The sequence below is a fragment of the Oreochromis aureus genome, linkage group 13, assembly GCF_013358895.1.
Source record: "Oreochromis aureus strain Israel breed Guangdong linkage group 13, ZZ_aureus, whole genome shotgun sequence".
In the NCBI taxonomy this organism is placed as follows: Eukaryota; Metazoa; Chordata; class Actinopteri; order Cichliformes; family Cichlidae; genus Oreochromis; species Oreochromis aureus.
The window spans coordinates 24,998,082-25,013,414 of NC_052954.1; the positions used below are offsets into that span (position 1 = coordinate 24,998,082).

Here is a 15,333-nt window from a genome sequence, read left to right on the forward strand (position 1 = left end):
TCCAGTAAGAAAAAAACATCACTAAAAACACAATAAGCAGAAGAAACCTAATACTACATAAACTACTATTTAATCAAATTCATTTGGTTTTATTTATAAACTAGCAATTCACAATAAAAGTGGTTTTGATGCACTTTATAAAACAAGGCTAAGATTTTACAATGTTAGATATAACCCAGTCAGTGAAATACCCTGTGAGCAAGCACTTGGTATCGGTGGGGAGGAAAAACTCCCTTTTAACAGGAAGAGATCTCTATTAGAATCAGGCTGAGGGAGGTTTTGGGGGGTTGAGATAAACGGAGAGAGAAAGAAAAGGAGAGCATAGAGAGATTATGAGTCTAGAATGAATCAAAGTCTTGATTAACAAACTGTTTATGAGGAGTGAAAGTCTGCACACTGTGAATATAACTTTTTTGTTTTTTTTTAAATAGCCGTCTTTTTGTTAATCGCAGATGTATAGTGGCATTCAAATATACTATAGTATTGTATTTAAAGATTAATTTAATTTTTTTATGAGGCACTACTCACTACATACAATATATATGTATATGTGTGTGTGTGATTTTGTTAATCCACAGCTGATAAAACAAACTAGAAGCAGGTCACCCACGCACAGACATGATGCCATGCACAGACTCACAAATACTTGCATCGTTGTGAAGAACCTTTGTTGGTCTGTTTCTGGCTTTCTTAACCATTTTTACCTTCACCCTCTCTCTGATTCTCTCTTTCACCCACACAAACAGACAGAGAGCACACATGCACACAGCTATGTGGTCTTATGAACTGTGTTTACCCTGCCTATGCTGGCTGGGGTAATCCTGGCCTTCACTAAAGTGGCCGTGTGAGAGGACAGATTGTCAGTTGATCATGGCCAGCCGAGAGCCTTATCCCTTATTGGATCGGCCATGGAGGAGGCTTAGGAATTATCTGAGGCTTCGCTTAATGTGGAGACAGATCACCACCAGAGAGCCACAGAGTCTGAAGACATACTAGGCCTGAGGGGAGAGAAAGACACTGTGTGTGTGTGTGTGTCTGCTTGTGTGTATAAGAGAGTAACAGAGAGGTGTGTGTATCAGTATGTAGTAGTGTGTGCGTGCACAAAGCAAAATCATGGCCCACTTAACCCCCATCTTGACACCTCCATCACCCCCTACCCGGAGTCTATTTTTTTCATCATCCGTTCCTCTCTTTCTTACCTCTGTCCCTCCTATGCCCTTTCTCATTCCTATACCTTTCTTTCTCTGTGTTGCACTTTTCTGCCTCTTCATCACCGCTTCATTTTCCTTACTTATGTCACGTTCTCTCTCATTACTCAACAGATGCTTTATGACCTGACTTTCTAACCCCATACCCATCACTTCTTCATATTTCTTCCTGCCCAGTTCATGTCACTGCTCTTTTAAACTCCTCATTTTAACAACACATCCCTCTCAACTCCGTTCATAATCTTCTTCTTATGCATCCTCCTGTTTTCCCTTTATTTCATCTTTTACTCATGTTATCCACTTGATAGTCCTATACAGGAGTGTTCTGTCCTCAGCAGGAAACCCGGCAGAGGCAGATGAAACAAATGTGAAAACAAACATTTTATTTCCTCAAGTGAAAAGAAAGCGAGCTAAATTTCTGCTTGTTAAGGAAAACTGTTTACCAGTCCCTCATATATCTCATCACACTCCAGTGTTGCAAAGACAAATATACAGACCCACACACACACCAGCATATGATATGTTGTCTTATAAGTAAACTGACCTTTGTCATGCTAAAAGAAGAGATGACTGAAAGCCTGACTAACTGCAAGGAGCTTGACTTGAATGAATGAACTTGAGTGAATGTTTACACAGTCTGAAAAGCAGCAGTCTAGATTGTTTTCAGCACCAGCTAACTTAAGCAGATCTTGTTATCTTTCAAATGAAAGTGTTCAGGCTGTGTTTAATTAATTCTTGGTATTGAGAACAGAGTAAAAGCCTCGTCTCAAGTAATGTTAGCTTATCTTGGCTTAGTTAGATAGTATGATAATACCTGGATCCTCTTTGAGATACTTGAAATAACCCTTTAGCTAAGTTTCCTGGCCTCAAAATACCTGAAGAAGATGCAGAGGACACAGGCAGGGAAAGGATACCTGGGTTACCAGGTTACCTTTCCTAGACTGCTGCCACCTGGAAAGGCAGCACCAAGAACACAGCAGCATAGATGGATAATTCTATCCCTGTGCGTGTGATTACTGACTGAAGTCAGATTAGCGCTGCCGTAAGTTGTGTAGTAGCTGGGGTCAGTTAGTGGTCACCAGAATGAAAACAAATGAAGACGGTGCTGATATACATTAGATTCAGTTCATTGTAGATACTAACATTTCAGCAGGACCTTCACCTCATGGAATATTAACATGGTGAATATCTTATTTTATTAAGGGTCCATAGGGTTATGTTTGCAATCGAGCATGTCTTTGGCCAACGTTTTAAGAAAAGTTAGAAACTACAAAAATGTTTTTATCCAACGCATTTTTGCATGTTATGTTTTCTTCATTGAAAATATGTATTTCTGCCTTTGGTGGTGTATATTTGGTGGATATATAATTACATTATAAATTTAATCTTAAACAAACTGCTGTGTTCTGGGATGCAGGACTGTGCAAAAGTCATGAACCCCCATTTCTATTTTTCTAGGAAAATAGGAAATTGTTCCAGTAATCTATTGAAACATGTTCAAAAATATATGGAAATACAGTATATAGAGTTCTTGCAGTTCTAATGAGCTTGAAAGGCAATTTTTGTTATAATAACCCATATTCTTCAAAACAGCTGGCAAAATTTCTTGTGATTTCTTTAAGAACTCACCAGGAATAGTCCTCTGGGCTTCTTGAACGACATTTAAAGCTCTTCTTTGGATGTTGACTTCCTTTTGTTCTGTTTTATATCAAGATGATACCAAACTGCTTCAATAAGGTTGAGGTCTAGGCTCTGGGAGGCTAAATCATGACTGATAGTGTTGCATTGTATGTTTTTACTGCACCGGCAGAGTGTTTGTGATCGCTGCCATGCTGAAAAATGAAGCTATTGTCAATCAGATACTTTCCAGATGGGGTTGCATGATGGATCAAAATCTAAATGTGCTTTCCTGTATTCATAGTTCCACTAATATTGACAAGATCCCCAACACCACTGGCTGAATTGCCAGAAAGCCCCAAACCATGACAAAGCCTCCACTGTGTTTTGTAGATGGCTGTAGACACTGGTTGTACCCCTCTCCCAACATCCACCATACATTTGGAACATGATTTGAACCAAAGATTTCATACTTGGATTCATCATTCCTTACAACATGTTACCACTGTTTTCCTACCCAGTTCTCCTCAGCCTTTTTACCTTGTTTCATTCCTTAAGAATGGCTAATTGACGGCCTCCCTTACTCTGGTGAACAGTAGATGAACTGAAGGCTTAGAAACATTTCTCAAGTTTTGCTTTGCTGGATTTTTTCCAATTTCAAAGACCTAAGTTTCAGATATTCATCTGCTATAGATAGTTTTTCAGGGTTGTCGCTTCTGCTTTTGTCCTCCTTTGTTCAAGTTCCTTAGTTTTCTTTTTTTTAAGGACATGCTGTGCATCAAGCCGAGATAGCCGAGAAGTTCTCAGCTAATAACTCTTTGGCAATCACCTTATTGGTGCAGAAATGCTAATTTATGCCTGTCAAACTATGTTACAGTGGCATTTTTCATAGATTCAACTAAAGAAATGGGAACATTTCTGTTCCATTTGCCTCTCACAAAAACAAACTACTATTAACATAGAGCTTAAAGATCCAACTGAATTAAGAATTGTCTTTGTCTGTCATGTATAGACACAGTGCTGGGTCATCCCATGAGTTATGTGTCTTTATTATGCTTGAACGATTGATAGGCAGTGTTAAGTAGCTTAACAAACAAAAACGAGCAACTGTATGGACAAACTCAGCAGGAACCCTTCAATGATATATAGAAGTAAAATTGGAAATTCCCGTCTGTAAATTTCATATATGTGCAAAGACTTCAAAAATAAGAGTTTTGAAATGAGAAAAATGCTTTATATTAACTTTTTAGGTACCCTGAGTAACCACATGACATCTTACAGGGTTAACAATGATTGTGCCACACACAGTCCCGTAGCCACACATATGGTTTTCAGGATAATAGTAGTGACAAGGTTTAGTTCCTGGGACTGATAAATATATTACACACACACACACACACACACACACACACACACACACACACACACACACACACACACACACACACACACACACACACACTGGACTGCTTTCTTACTTCATCTAGTAATTGAAGGTGGGAAATAATTTCATTATCCTGAGTAGGAAGAGTAATCTGTTCTCTGCTCCTGATCCCTTCATTTCCTACAGTGCACCTCGACCTAGGAGGCACACACACAAAAACAGATGCCACATACTTATCACACATGCAAGCACACACAGTTCTTATCACCTTGAGCTATTAATGTTATTGGAGTTAGGGATTAACCATCAGAGTCACATATTGCTTTACAAAGCTGTATTACCCAGTGGTGTCTTACTCTCACAAACATGCGTGCACACTTTTGCGGTACATATGCACGTAACCTTGTATGAATAGACTTTATTTGTTGTGTGAGGGAGTGAGGGGAACAGTTAGAGGACTGGCTCAGTAAAAGTGATGAAAGTGGGGATTTTACATTATTGTGATTGAACTGAACTCTTTGGTACTCTGTTAACTGGTGTTATTTTCTATATAGCAACGTGACTCATAGTCTTTTACGGTGGAAAGATTTGTCATGATTTGTGTACATGATCAGAAGCCAGCAGCTGATGAAAGTGTGAAGAGCCTAATTTTTACTTCTGCTTTTAGTAGCACATACCCACTTTAATGTTACATTACCACCCTCTACTGTTCATCTGCCCAAGATGTTCTGGTTGACCCTTTATGTCAAGTGTCATCTGCTGACATAGAGGGAAGGGACTAAACTGTTATTTGACGGGGCAAAGGTCTGGGTTCTCATGCTATTAAATATAATGTGAGCATACAATCAGAAAGAACAGGATCAAAGTTGAAGGGAGAATTGAGATGCTTCTGAAGACAGACAATATCCAGTATAATGTATATATATTTTACAATGTGTTATTTTAACAAAATTCCTTGCAAAGATAAACCCACAATGAGCTTCACCATTGCTCTAGCTGACCCTTTTCTTTATTGCCACACCCTGGAGGTGCAGTTTATGTCACATACAATGTCCTCATGCTGAAAACACTCCCAATATGGTACAACATTATTTATCGTATGAAAAACTGAGCTGTTAAACCGGCTTCCAGTTTGGATTCAGGAGACAGACACCCTCTCTGCTTTTAAGATTAGGCTTAAAACTCTGCTTTTTGATAAAGCATATAATTGGATCAGGTGACTCTGAATCCTTCCTTAGTTATGCTGCAATAGGCCCAGACTGCTGGGGTCTTCCCATAAAGCACTCTTCACTCACCTTTTATCAACACCACTCTGCATTAGTTATTATTAATCACAGTGTGTGTTTGCCCTGTCTTCCTCCCACAGATGATTGCCCCTTCTTGATCCTGGTTATTCTGGAGGTTTCTTCCTGTTAAAAGGGAGTTTTTTCTTTCCACTTTCACCATGTTCTCGCTTACAAGCGTTTGTCTGATTGTTGCAGTTTCTCTGTATTATTGTAGGGTCTTTACCAAACCCTATATAGACCCTTGAGGTGACTGTTGTTGTGATTTGATGCTATATAAGTAAAATAGAATTGAACTGAACTGAAAATTTTATCATACATTTTTTTCACTGTTGTTTGAGTACTCAGCTTCTTGAGTAAATTATTTATTATCTGAATTAATGATGGCTATCACACTGTGGGATTTTAACTTTTAAGAGTAAAACTAGATTAATAATAAAAAAATGTCACATAACACTTATTTGCATAACGAGCTCCAACATTGCTCTACCTTTGTGCCACTGACCAGCGTGTTGCCTGACAGCATAAAGTTTTCCATACTGTGTGGCAAGCTCCTGAGTAAAGGGGAGTAACAGATGAAATTTAAAATGTCACCGTATTTCAGCCTTGTATGTCTTGACACTTTCTAGAAGTGTAGCTACTCTGGCTGTCATTGTATTTTTATGTGTGTGTGTGTGTGTGTGTGTGTGAGATGTAGAAAGCGTGTTTTTTTTTTCTTCTTTTTTTAATGGGGGAAAGGAATATTTGGACATTTTATCAATAGGCATTATTAAATCCTGCTTGCTTGAGCTAATCTTGGCAGACCGGAGCGAGAGGAAAGAGAGAGAGTTAGAGCGAGAGCGGGTGAGAGAGGTAGCCATAGAGAGGGAGAGCGAGAGAGCAGTGATGTCTACCCCATGAGGTGAACAGAGACCGCCTGTAAGCCGCTTATTATATCGACTACCACCTTTTCTCTCTCCTCCTCCTCCGTCCCTCCCCTCCCCAGTTTTCTCTCGTTACCTCGCTCATTTTCTATCTCTGTATCCCTCGCTTGCTTGCTTTCTGAAACTCATTCTATATCCCCTCATTCTCTATTTTAAACAACTCCCTCATACAAACACGCGCACGCAAACACACAAGCACACGCTCATACACACAAATTCACATGTGCCCACAAATACACATAGACAGCACCAAGGCGAACCTTCTTGTTCAAAGCCAGAAGCAAAAAGCTGAAGTTTTATTCAAATGAATGTTTACTTCTTCTACTGCCAAGATGTGTGTATTTGTCACCGGGTATATATGTGTATGCTGAGAGAGAGGGGAAACGGTACAGAGCATGCAAGTGTGCACGTTTTAGTGTGCGTTACATGCACGGCAGAAGAAGAAGGGCTGACAGTAGGTGATAAGCCAGACAGGCCTGCACGCTGTGATTATCACCCACCGGACCCCCTGTCACATACACATGCACGCACATTCAGGCACACACACTTGCATACACAGTGCCCAATGAGAGAGAGTGTGTGGCAAGGATTTAGGATAGGACAGACGTGGAGACAGACAAACAGACAGAGAAGCCTTGGATCACAGGCAAGGTGGAAACCACAAGAGAAGCAAATGAACAGAGACTGGAAAAAAAAAACAATGCATCCAATTATGTTTCACTGAACACTCATTGTTTTTTGGGGGTTTTATGTATCAATATTAATTTCTTTTAATGTTTGGTAAAGATATCAAAGCATTTTATCACTGTAGATATGCAAGATAGACGTGTGTAACATGTAACACCTGTCAGGCGTTGTAAATAACATCCTCTGTCTTGGTCTCTCTCTGATATAGGTGTGTGGCCATCTGAAGAGGTGATGGCGCATTACTGTCTGCAGAAACGTGACATGTTCAAGTGAGTTTTTCCTCTCTTTAGAACTACTCACTTCATCGACAAACAACTCAACTGTTTCACCAAATGCACAAAAGCTAACAGTAGTTATAAGTTCTGTAGTATGACATCAGTAAAATATTTACAACTTAAATGTTAATTTTTATTTTATTGTAAAGAAATGAGGTATTCAGAAAGCTCTTCTGCAGCATATATAACTCCCTACTTTCAACAATATTTTTCCACATGAGTACCCCACTTATGACAGGAAGCTGTTTTATGATAATAAAACAAAAAGAGCACCATCATTCTTTCTCTGAAACATTTTGGAAAGCAATACTTTAGTTTATGCACTGACAGATTGTTAAACTACAATAGAGAAATAATAGAAATCTGACTTTAAAATGTGTCTACTCTTCAGTAAAATTAAGGGGAAAATTGAAATTACAAATCACTCCCAGGAAGGTGGAGGAAAGCAAAGTAGAAGTGGGAAGGGTAACACATTTAATACACCAGAATATTTCTGTTGTTCTACTTTAAGATTTAAGTAATATTTTAATTGACCTTTTAACAGCGCAGAGTTTTACAAGTTCATAAATTTAAATGGCAGAAAATCAGTCTGAAACACGGGCTTTCTGAAAGTCACTCAAATGTAAATCAGACTGACACCTGCAGTAAATGCCTGGACCTTTCTGCGCCACTCTGTTGTTCTGTGCTGCTCTTTCCCCTGCTCTTGTCTGCTGAGCATCGGCCTGCCCTGTGGCACTGGGCTGAAAAGCACCCAGGCACTTTTGATTTCCACTCAAGGTGGAACGTCACCCTTTGATTTCCTGTTTTAACATTCAAGAGGCGGGAGGCAAGGAAGAGAGGGGTATTGATCAGAGCAGCGAAGTGAAGGTCAGCAAGCGAGGGAGGGAGGCAGGGAGGGATGAAAGAGGACAGTGGTCGAGATGGAGGGGAAGGGAGATGAAAGGAGGAAGAGGATGGAAAGAGGGGTTGAATGAGCATCCAAGCTACAGGACTCTGGGTGTCTGGTGTGGATGTGTGTGTGTATTCCTCAGATTTCCCGCTGATTGAGCTTGTGCTTCTCAGTGTTCAATATTCAGCTTTCAGGTTGATGGTTGAATTGATATTTCTTACCCTGCTGTGTTTCCCATGTGTGTGTGTGTTCTAGTGTTTGTATGATAGTATGCGTGTGTGCGCGAGTGTGTATCTACATCTGTGTGCAACTACTGTACAGTATGAACTCAAGTGTGTGTTTTAGTACTAAACTGCTGGTTTGGCTCAGCAAAGTGAATCTCACTCCAACTCGTCTCTCTCTTTTTTCATCTGTCTCTCAGGGGTGCAGTGTGTGAGTTAGGAGGAGGTATGACTTGCCTTGGTGGGCTCATGGTAAGTGAAATACACACAGATATTTCTGCGAGAGAAATAGCTTGGCTTGCCTAATGAAACCAACCCTCACCGATCAATACACACACAGCATGTGCACGGAGTATCCATACCTATTCAGACACTATCATTTACTGCTTGTGGGCATCTGTCTGTGTTTGTATATCTGTGTGTACCTTCACAGGTATATGCATACAAACTCTCTACTTAGATGATGTTAATTAAGTTAAGCACTACTGTTCAGAGCAGCTGAACAGTAGTGCTTCAGCTTCTGCTTTTGTTTAGCACCCAACTGCCTGAACATCTCCACAGTATGTCCACACTGTCATTTAGGAGGACTCAGCAGTTAGAAAAATTAATAAATTTCATTCAAAATTTTATTCAGTACCAGACTATAGAAGTATTTTGCATTTCATGTGAAGTTTGCATGTCCTTCCTGTGCTCGTTCAGGGTTTCTCCCCCAGTCGAAAACATGCTAGACTGATGCAGTGTGCCCAGCACCCTAAAAAAAGAATTTCCAAATCGTACATATTTATTGAAAAAATAAACCCACTGTAACTGAAAATGCATTTATGTAGTTTATCTAACATAGTTTATGTTACGTGGAGACTCATGAATTTTATGGATTTGACAAAGACGATGTGAACGTTGTGAAAACATTATGATAACTGGATAGTTTTAGCATGACATATACAATTTCATTTTGCATGTCAGCACAAATATTCATTCTGACTGCAACTCAGGTATTTACAAAAACACACACACACACACACACACACACACACACACACACACACTGCAGGTGTGCTGCAGTCTGTCAGCCATAGGGTTTATTAGCCAGGGCCTTAAGGGCTTCTCCACATAGCAGCCGTCAGCGTCCCATCGATCTGTTAGATGCCATTCTGTGTGTGTGTGTGTGTGTGTTTGAAAGCTGGGTTTTATCTCTTGGCAGTCAATACACCATGTTTTGACATTGGTGGCTTGAGATGGAATCCTTCCTTCACACCTCTCCTTCTCCTCTTCCCTCTTTCATCCGTCACTGACACCACATTCACCACGTTGTCCATGTGAGCACTGATTTTTGTCCCCCTCCTTTGTTCTTCAGTTTACTTTCTGTATAATTATTTTGCTCCAGATTAAAATGCCAAAAATGCCAAAAGCAACAATATGTTTACATATACAACAGGAGAAACGTACATCTTATAATCCTAGACTCTGCATTAGGTTGTGCTTTCATTGCACAGGTTTACGTATTTGGTTTATGAGAAAAACGTATGAATACTGTGTTTTACTAATTAGATGCTGTTCACTTAGTACAGAAAACAAAGTAAACTCATTTTTTTTACTGTTAAAATGTGCAAGATTTTTGACTGGATGTCAGGTTAATTGCTGGGTAACAGCCTTTGTTTAGATGAAGATCCTTGTTATTATGCTACAGGATATCTTCACTTCACATGTTCAGCACACTGGTTGGCAGAATATATTCCTCCAAAAGCAGTACATACCGTTCATGTGTGGTACGGTGGTGACAGCGGGTGGCAGGATGCTGCTCACAGACTGTCAGGTTGGGTTCTGTCTTTCAGCTCGATGCACTAGTTGAGCCTGGAGGTGCCATCCTCTGTCTGAGCAGATGGTGGGACACACAGCACGCTGTGACCCTCTCACACAACCTTCAGGGTCATCATGTGTCGTGTGTTCTGTTTCAGAAAATCTTTGGTCTACTACATCATACAGCTTCTTTTTGCCATTTCAATCTTAGGATTTATATGCATACCACCACAATAACTACTTGCACTTACACTCACCTGTGTGTATTTGCACATACACACTCCTTAACAGAAATTGACAGCCTGACACACACCCACCGATATAAAAAAGCATCTGCAACGAACAGAGAATGTGAAAGATGAGGTTATAGTAAAGCACACACCTCTCTATCTATATCTCCCTCACGCAGAGACACGCGACGCAGCGCAAAAGCTTTCTTTTCATTCTCTCGTCTCCCTCCATCTCTTTTCTCTTCGCCTCTCGCAGTCTACACTGCAAAGTTATATGAAGGGCATCAGGCAGGCCTGGCGAGCCGAGTGCAGAGTGACAGCGGCAAACGGAGTGATGGCTCGGCCTGATAAACACCCAGCGTCAAATGAAAAGGCTCTGCGCTTGCCATCATCCCCTGTCACAATGCAATTACTGAACAGAGTGATAGCAAGATAGCAGCCCCCACCGCTAGCCACAATGATAAAAGTATTGACTGATTTGATTGAATGATTAAAATAATGCAGACATAAAAATGGGGTGAAGATAGAGAGCGAAATGGCAGCGAGGAGAGGGAGCAATGGAGAGAAAGGGCGGGGAGGGCTGGGCTGCAAGAGTGAAGCTTTGTAGATATGGTTATGTCATTATTGTGTGTCTGTGCGTTCAGATGTTTGCGACATCTAAGAGTGCTTTTGGTTTTGTTCTTTTGTTCCATGTTGTTTCATTTCTCTGTCTCTTCCCTATCTCTCTGTTTCTCAGGTTGCCATTTGTGCTGACGTGACGGAAGTCCTGCTATCAGATGGGAATGAGAAGTCCATTCAGAGTATCCTTACATCGTCCTCCCCTCGCCTTCTCTTAACGTCTATCTCTTCATCTCGGCCTCGTTCCTCTACCTCATATTTATTTATCTGCAATCATACTTCTGTGAATTCTTTTGTCTTTCCTGATGGGGTTTTAAGTACACAGTTTCCCTTCCCATTCCCATTTATTGATGTAATGTGATAAATCTACATGATATGCTGTAGATTACATGATATGGGAGACTTTCATATATTTAAAACATCAATTCTATGACAATTTGACAATTGTGTAATTAAAAAAACAAATCCACAGATTGAAAAATTCTTTAAGCAAAACAGAAATGCTTCTGTGTTTAAGGCCGTACAGTCAACAATTCTAAAACAGCTTCCACAATGATTGGTGCACCTACTAAACTAGCAGCTACGTGTATATATACGCCAGTTACATAACTGCAGTCAATTAAATACAGATATCCTAATCACAAAGTTTCTGCTTAAACCACTGCACCAGTTGTTACTGACAATTAAAAGCTGAAAACATTCTAATTAGCATGCTGCAATCTAAGCTATCATTAATGCTAATGAAATATTCTAGTATTTTAATTTCTTCCATGCTGTGTGATCAAGACTTTTTCACTGGCACTGCTATAGCTGTGAAGTGACTTTTTCGAGCGAGCGTGTCGTATCCTTCATGTTCCAGCCTTGAAATCAAAGATTGGATTGTAGTGTGGAAGAATAGCCATCTACCTCTTTTATCTTTAGGCAAACGCAGCAGATGGGGCACCCACAGTGACAAATACCCAGCACTACTGCTCAAAATGGCATCTACCAATCCTAACTGCCTACAATACCAAGTTAAGAGCACAGTAATTGCCATCCTGTCAGAATTTGTTTAAGACTTCATCTAATGCTAAGGCTAGGGTTAGGGCTTGATGAGCATTTTAGAAGCAAGAACAATCAAGGTTTGTTAAAAATGTTTTTTCTTTTTGTGCGTGTGTGTGTGTGTGTGGTTAAGGTTTAGGCCTATAATTAAGTTTTTAGGACAAATCTTTAGGTGAGTTTTTTGGCAACATTTGTTCACTGAGTGGGTTATTGATCAACTCTGTCAGTTTGCAAACCGTCTTGCTCTTCTTTTCTACTCTATATTTACACTTCTCCCTGTCTAATCTCCTTTGTAGCCCCTTGTTTTTCCTCTTTTCTTCCATCTCCTTTCATCATTCCTGTCATTTTTCTCCCATCCTCTCAGATCTTGCTTTATTCGCCGAGCAACTACACAGACAAAAAGAAGCTCTGACTCGCTGCAGTTGTTTCACAAAAGCAGGAAATATAAATACACATTTCTTCCCCATTGACCGATATGGCCATATTTAGCTCTGCTTACAATATCTCTGTCCCAGCCAGCTACAATGCTCCTTTAGTGATCACAATAAGACCAAACAATAACATTTTGGAGCCTGTAAAGCACACTCACACACACACATACACACACTTGGGCACACAAACAATGCACCATTGACCGGCAGCTTTGTTTCACAGAACAAACACATAGAGAGAATTGTAAGTGAAATCATACCGAGAATGGATCGAACATACGCTGAAAGAGAAAGGGGGGTTGAGAAAAATACATAATTTGTTCTGGGCTCAGCCAAATTGGCCCATTCACATACCGCAGGCACTGTGTGGTATTTCCTCTTGTAAAGGAAGCTGTTGGTCTTAGCCTTGTGCTAATGGCTACTGTTTATCTCGCATGGCGTTATTGTGCCGCTAGTGTTAGAATAGAAAACGATAAGGAATTGTGATAGGGTTCAGTTTTATACAGTGAAATAGATGAGAAGATATGCAAGAACGAAATGTGAACTGATGACATTTAGATATATCTTGAGAATAGATTTTCCGTTTTTTCTTAGAAGTTGTTGACCTCATTTATAGTGCAGAAAGAGACACAAATACACACCGACTATAGAGTGGAGAGCCTCCGTTGCTCTGACCTTGAATACTCATGCTGAAAATCAATGGAAATGTTCCATTAAGAATGATTGATGCATGTCATTGGCTGCTGCTTGTCTGCTTCTAGTGATGGGAGCAAATATTCTTCCACTTTAATGTTCAATAATACTCAAATCTCTCTCTTCAACTTTTTCCTTTTTATTTGTGTGTGTGTTTGTGCGCGTGCGCGTGTGCGTGTGCTGACCTCTCCTCTTGTGGTGTGCTGGTGATGAGATTACAGTAAGCTGCTCTGCTCTTCGCCCTGTCATCCCTATGCATAGCGCACTCATGCACAGGTGTCCAGTATGTGTGTTTTGTGTTCATGCTAACCTACATATTATTGTGAATCTGTGTCCAGGAGGGGTCTTTGATTTTGAATTGACTCTCCAGCTATCAATCCGTGCATCAGCTTCTCATCCATCCCTGCTCTCTCTCTGTCTTTCTCTCTCTTCCTCGCTCGGTGCTCTCTGTCTTTGTCGATTGGATTTGTCTCAGCTCTTTGCAGGCTTTAAAGACAAGGAAATCCTAATTGAATTGCTTTGCAACTCCACAAGCCAGTGTATTAATAGACAACTTGACATCAATCACCCAGCCTTTGTGTGTCTTGGTGCGTGTGTGTGTGCATGCATATGAGAGGGACAGTGTGAGTTTTGTATCTGTGGTTAAAAGCCTTCCCATTGATCCAGCTAGAGGCTGCTGTGATCTGCTTCCGTAGACTGGCTCTCTTTCCCTGGAGATGATCTCTGCTCACTGAAGCTTTCTCCATGTGGGTGCCTACCATATGTGGTTTTACCTAAAAAGGGTCTTAGAGTTTATCATTCCTGATGCACCTTTTTGGCTTTTGGCTTTGTACTCTTCCAGAAACCTTAATATCTTTAAGTGGATTGTCAGCAGTAGTTTAGATCTTTGAATTTTGCATTTTTAACAGACTTCCCACGTTTGCATTTAAAAATTCATACAGAGTTTATAAAGTTCTAATGAACTTAAAAGTCAGTATTTGGTATGGCAACTTTTATTCTTCAACACACCTCCAACTTTCTTAGAAAATCTCTTTTCTAATTTCTTTGGTCTTTAGGAAAAGTTCTCCAGGTCTCTTGTAGTACATTCAAAGCTCTTCTTTGCATGTTTGCTGCATTTTTTCCACTCTGTCCAGCCAACGACAAGCCCAAAGATACAACTTAAAGTTGGTTCTATGCTAAGTTATCTATTATGTTTAGGCACAACATTGGTTTATGCTTTGAGTTAGGTGCCTTTTTTGCTTGAATGATTCATAGGTCAGTGTTAAAATGGCTTAACAATCAAAGTCACACACACAAAAAAAGGACCCTCATAAAGCCTGGAGAACTACTGCTCAAGACCACCACAAAACTACAAAGAAGGTTTGGCTCCGTGGAAGCAAAATACAAAGAAGTGAGGGGTGACTTGAAACTTCTATTTCTAAAAAAATATATTCTGATAATAGTATTAAATAAAATCCAACCGAAGTTTTTACACCAGAAATTTCTATCGAAAAACTGCACAAAGTCGGTTCAGTATCTTGACCAATTAATTTCTTGGATACAAATATTTCAGTTCTGCTCATGTTTCAATACGTATTTATGTCCTTTGACTTTTTTCTTTCTCTCTGATCTACTCTTAGCATCTTTCTTTTGTTTCTTTATTTTTTTATTGAACTGTGTGTCCAAAGATTGAATCTTGTATTCCTCATCAATCCTTGACTGTGGCACGCCAGATGTTCGAGGGCTGGTTGAGAAAAACAGGCAAGCTGGAAAGTTTGGCTCAACATATGTATCTTCCAGGTAAGACCATTTTTTAACTTGCCTTGGCACTTTAATGCCATTTTATTGTGTGAATCTCAGAATTTTATCTTCAATAAATATGCCACTTAAAAAAATGTTTATATGAAATGGTTCGTTACAAACTGTAATACCCGTTCTTTAAGTGCAAAATATGTATATGCACACGCTTGTGGGATCATCAAAGAAAAAGACCCTCTTTGATAGGGGTTTCTCATCCGGAAACCAATGAGATAACTTTCCACTGCACACGCGCGCAC

At 40.0% G+C, this 15,333-nt stretch overlaps 1 protein-coding gene across 4 annotated transcripts in view; it reads left to right on the top strand.

The window, feature by feature from the left end:
• camkmt (calmodulin-lysine N-methyltransferase) overlaps positions 1-15,333 on the top strand; it is a 113,026-nt gene that overhangs the window by 67,457 nt on the left and 30,236 nt on the right. For all 4 annotated transcript variants that reach the window (XM_031746759.2, XM_039621800.1, XM_039621799.1 and 1 more), the window contains exons 5-8: positions 7,311-7,371; positions 8,688-8,739; positions 11,251-11,314; positions 15,010-15,076. In XM_031746759.2, coding sequence (XP_031602619.1) covers positions 7,311-7,371; positions 8,688-8,739; positions 11,251-11,314; positions 15,010-15,076 — 244 coding nt within the window. The remainder of the gene's footprint in view (positions 1-7,310; positions 7,372-8,687; positions 8,740-11,250; positions 11,315-15,009; positions 15,077-15,333) is intronic.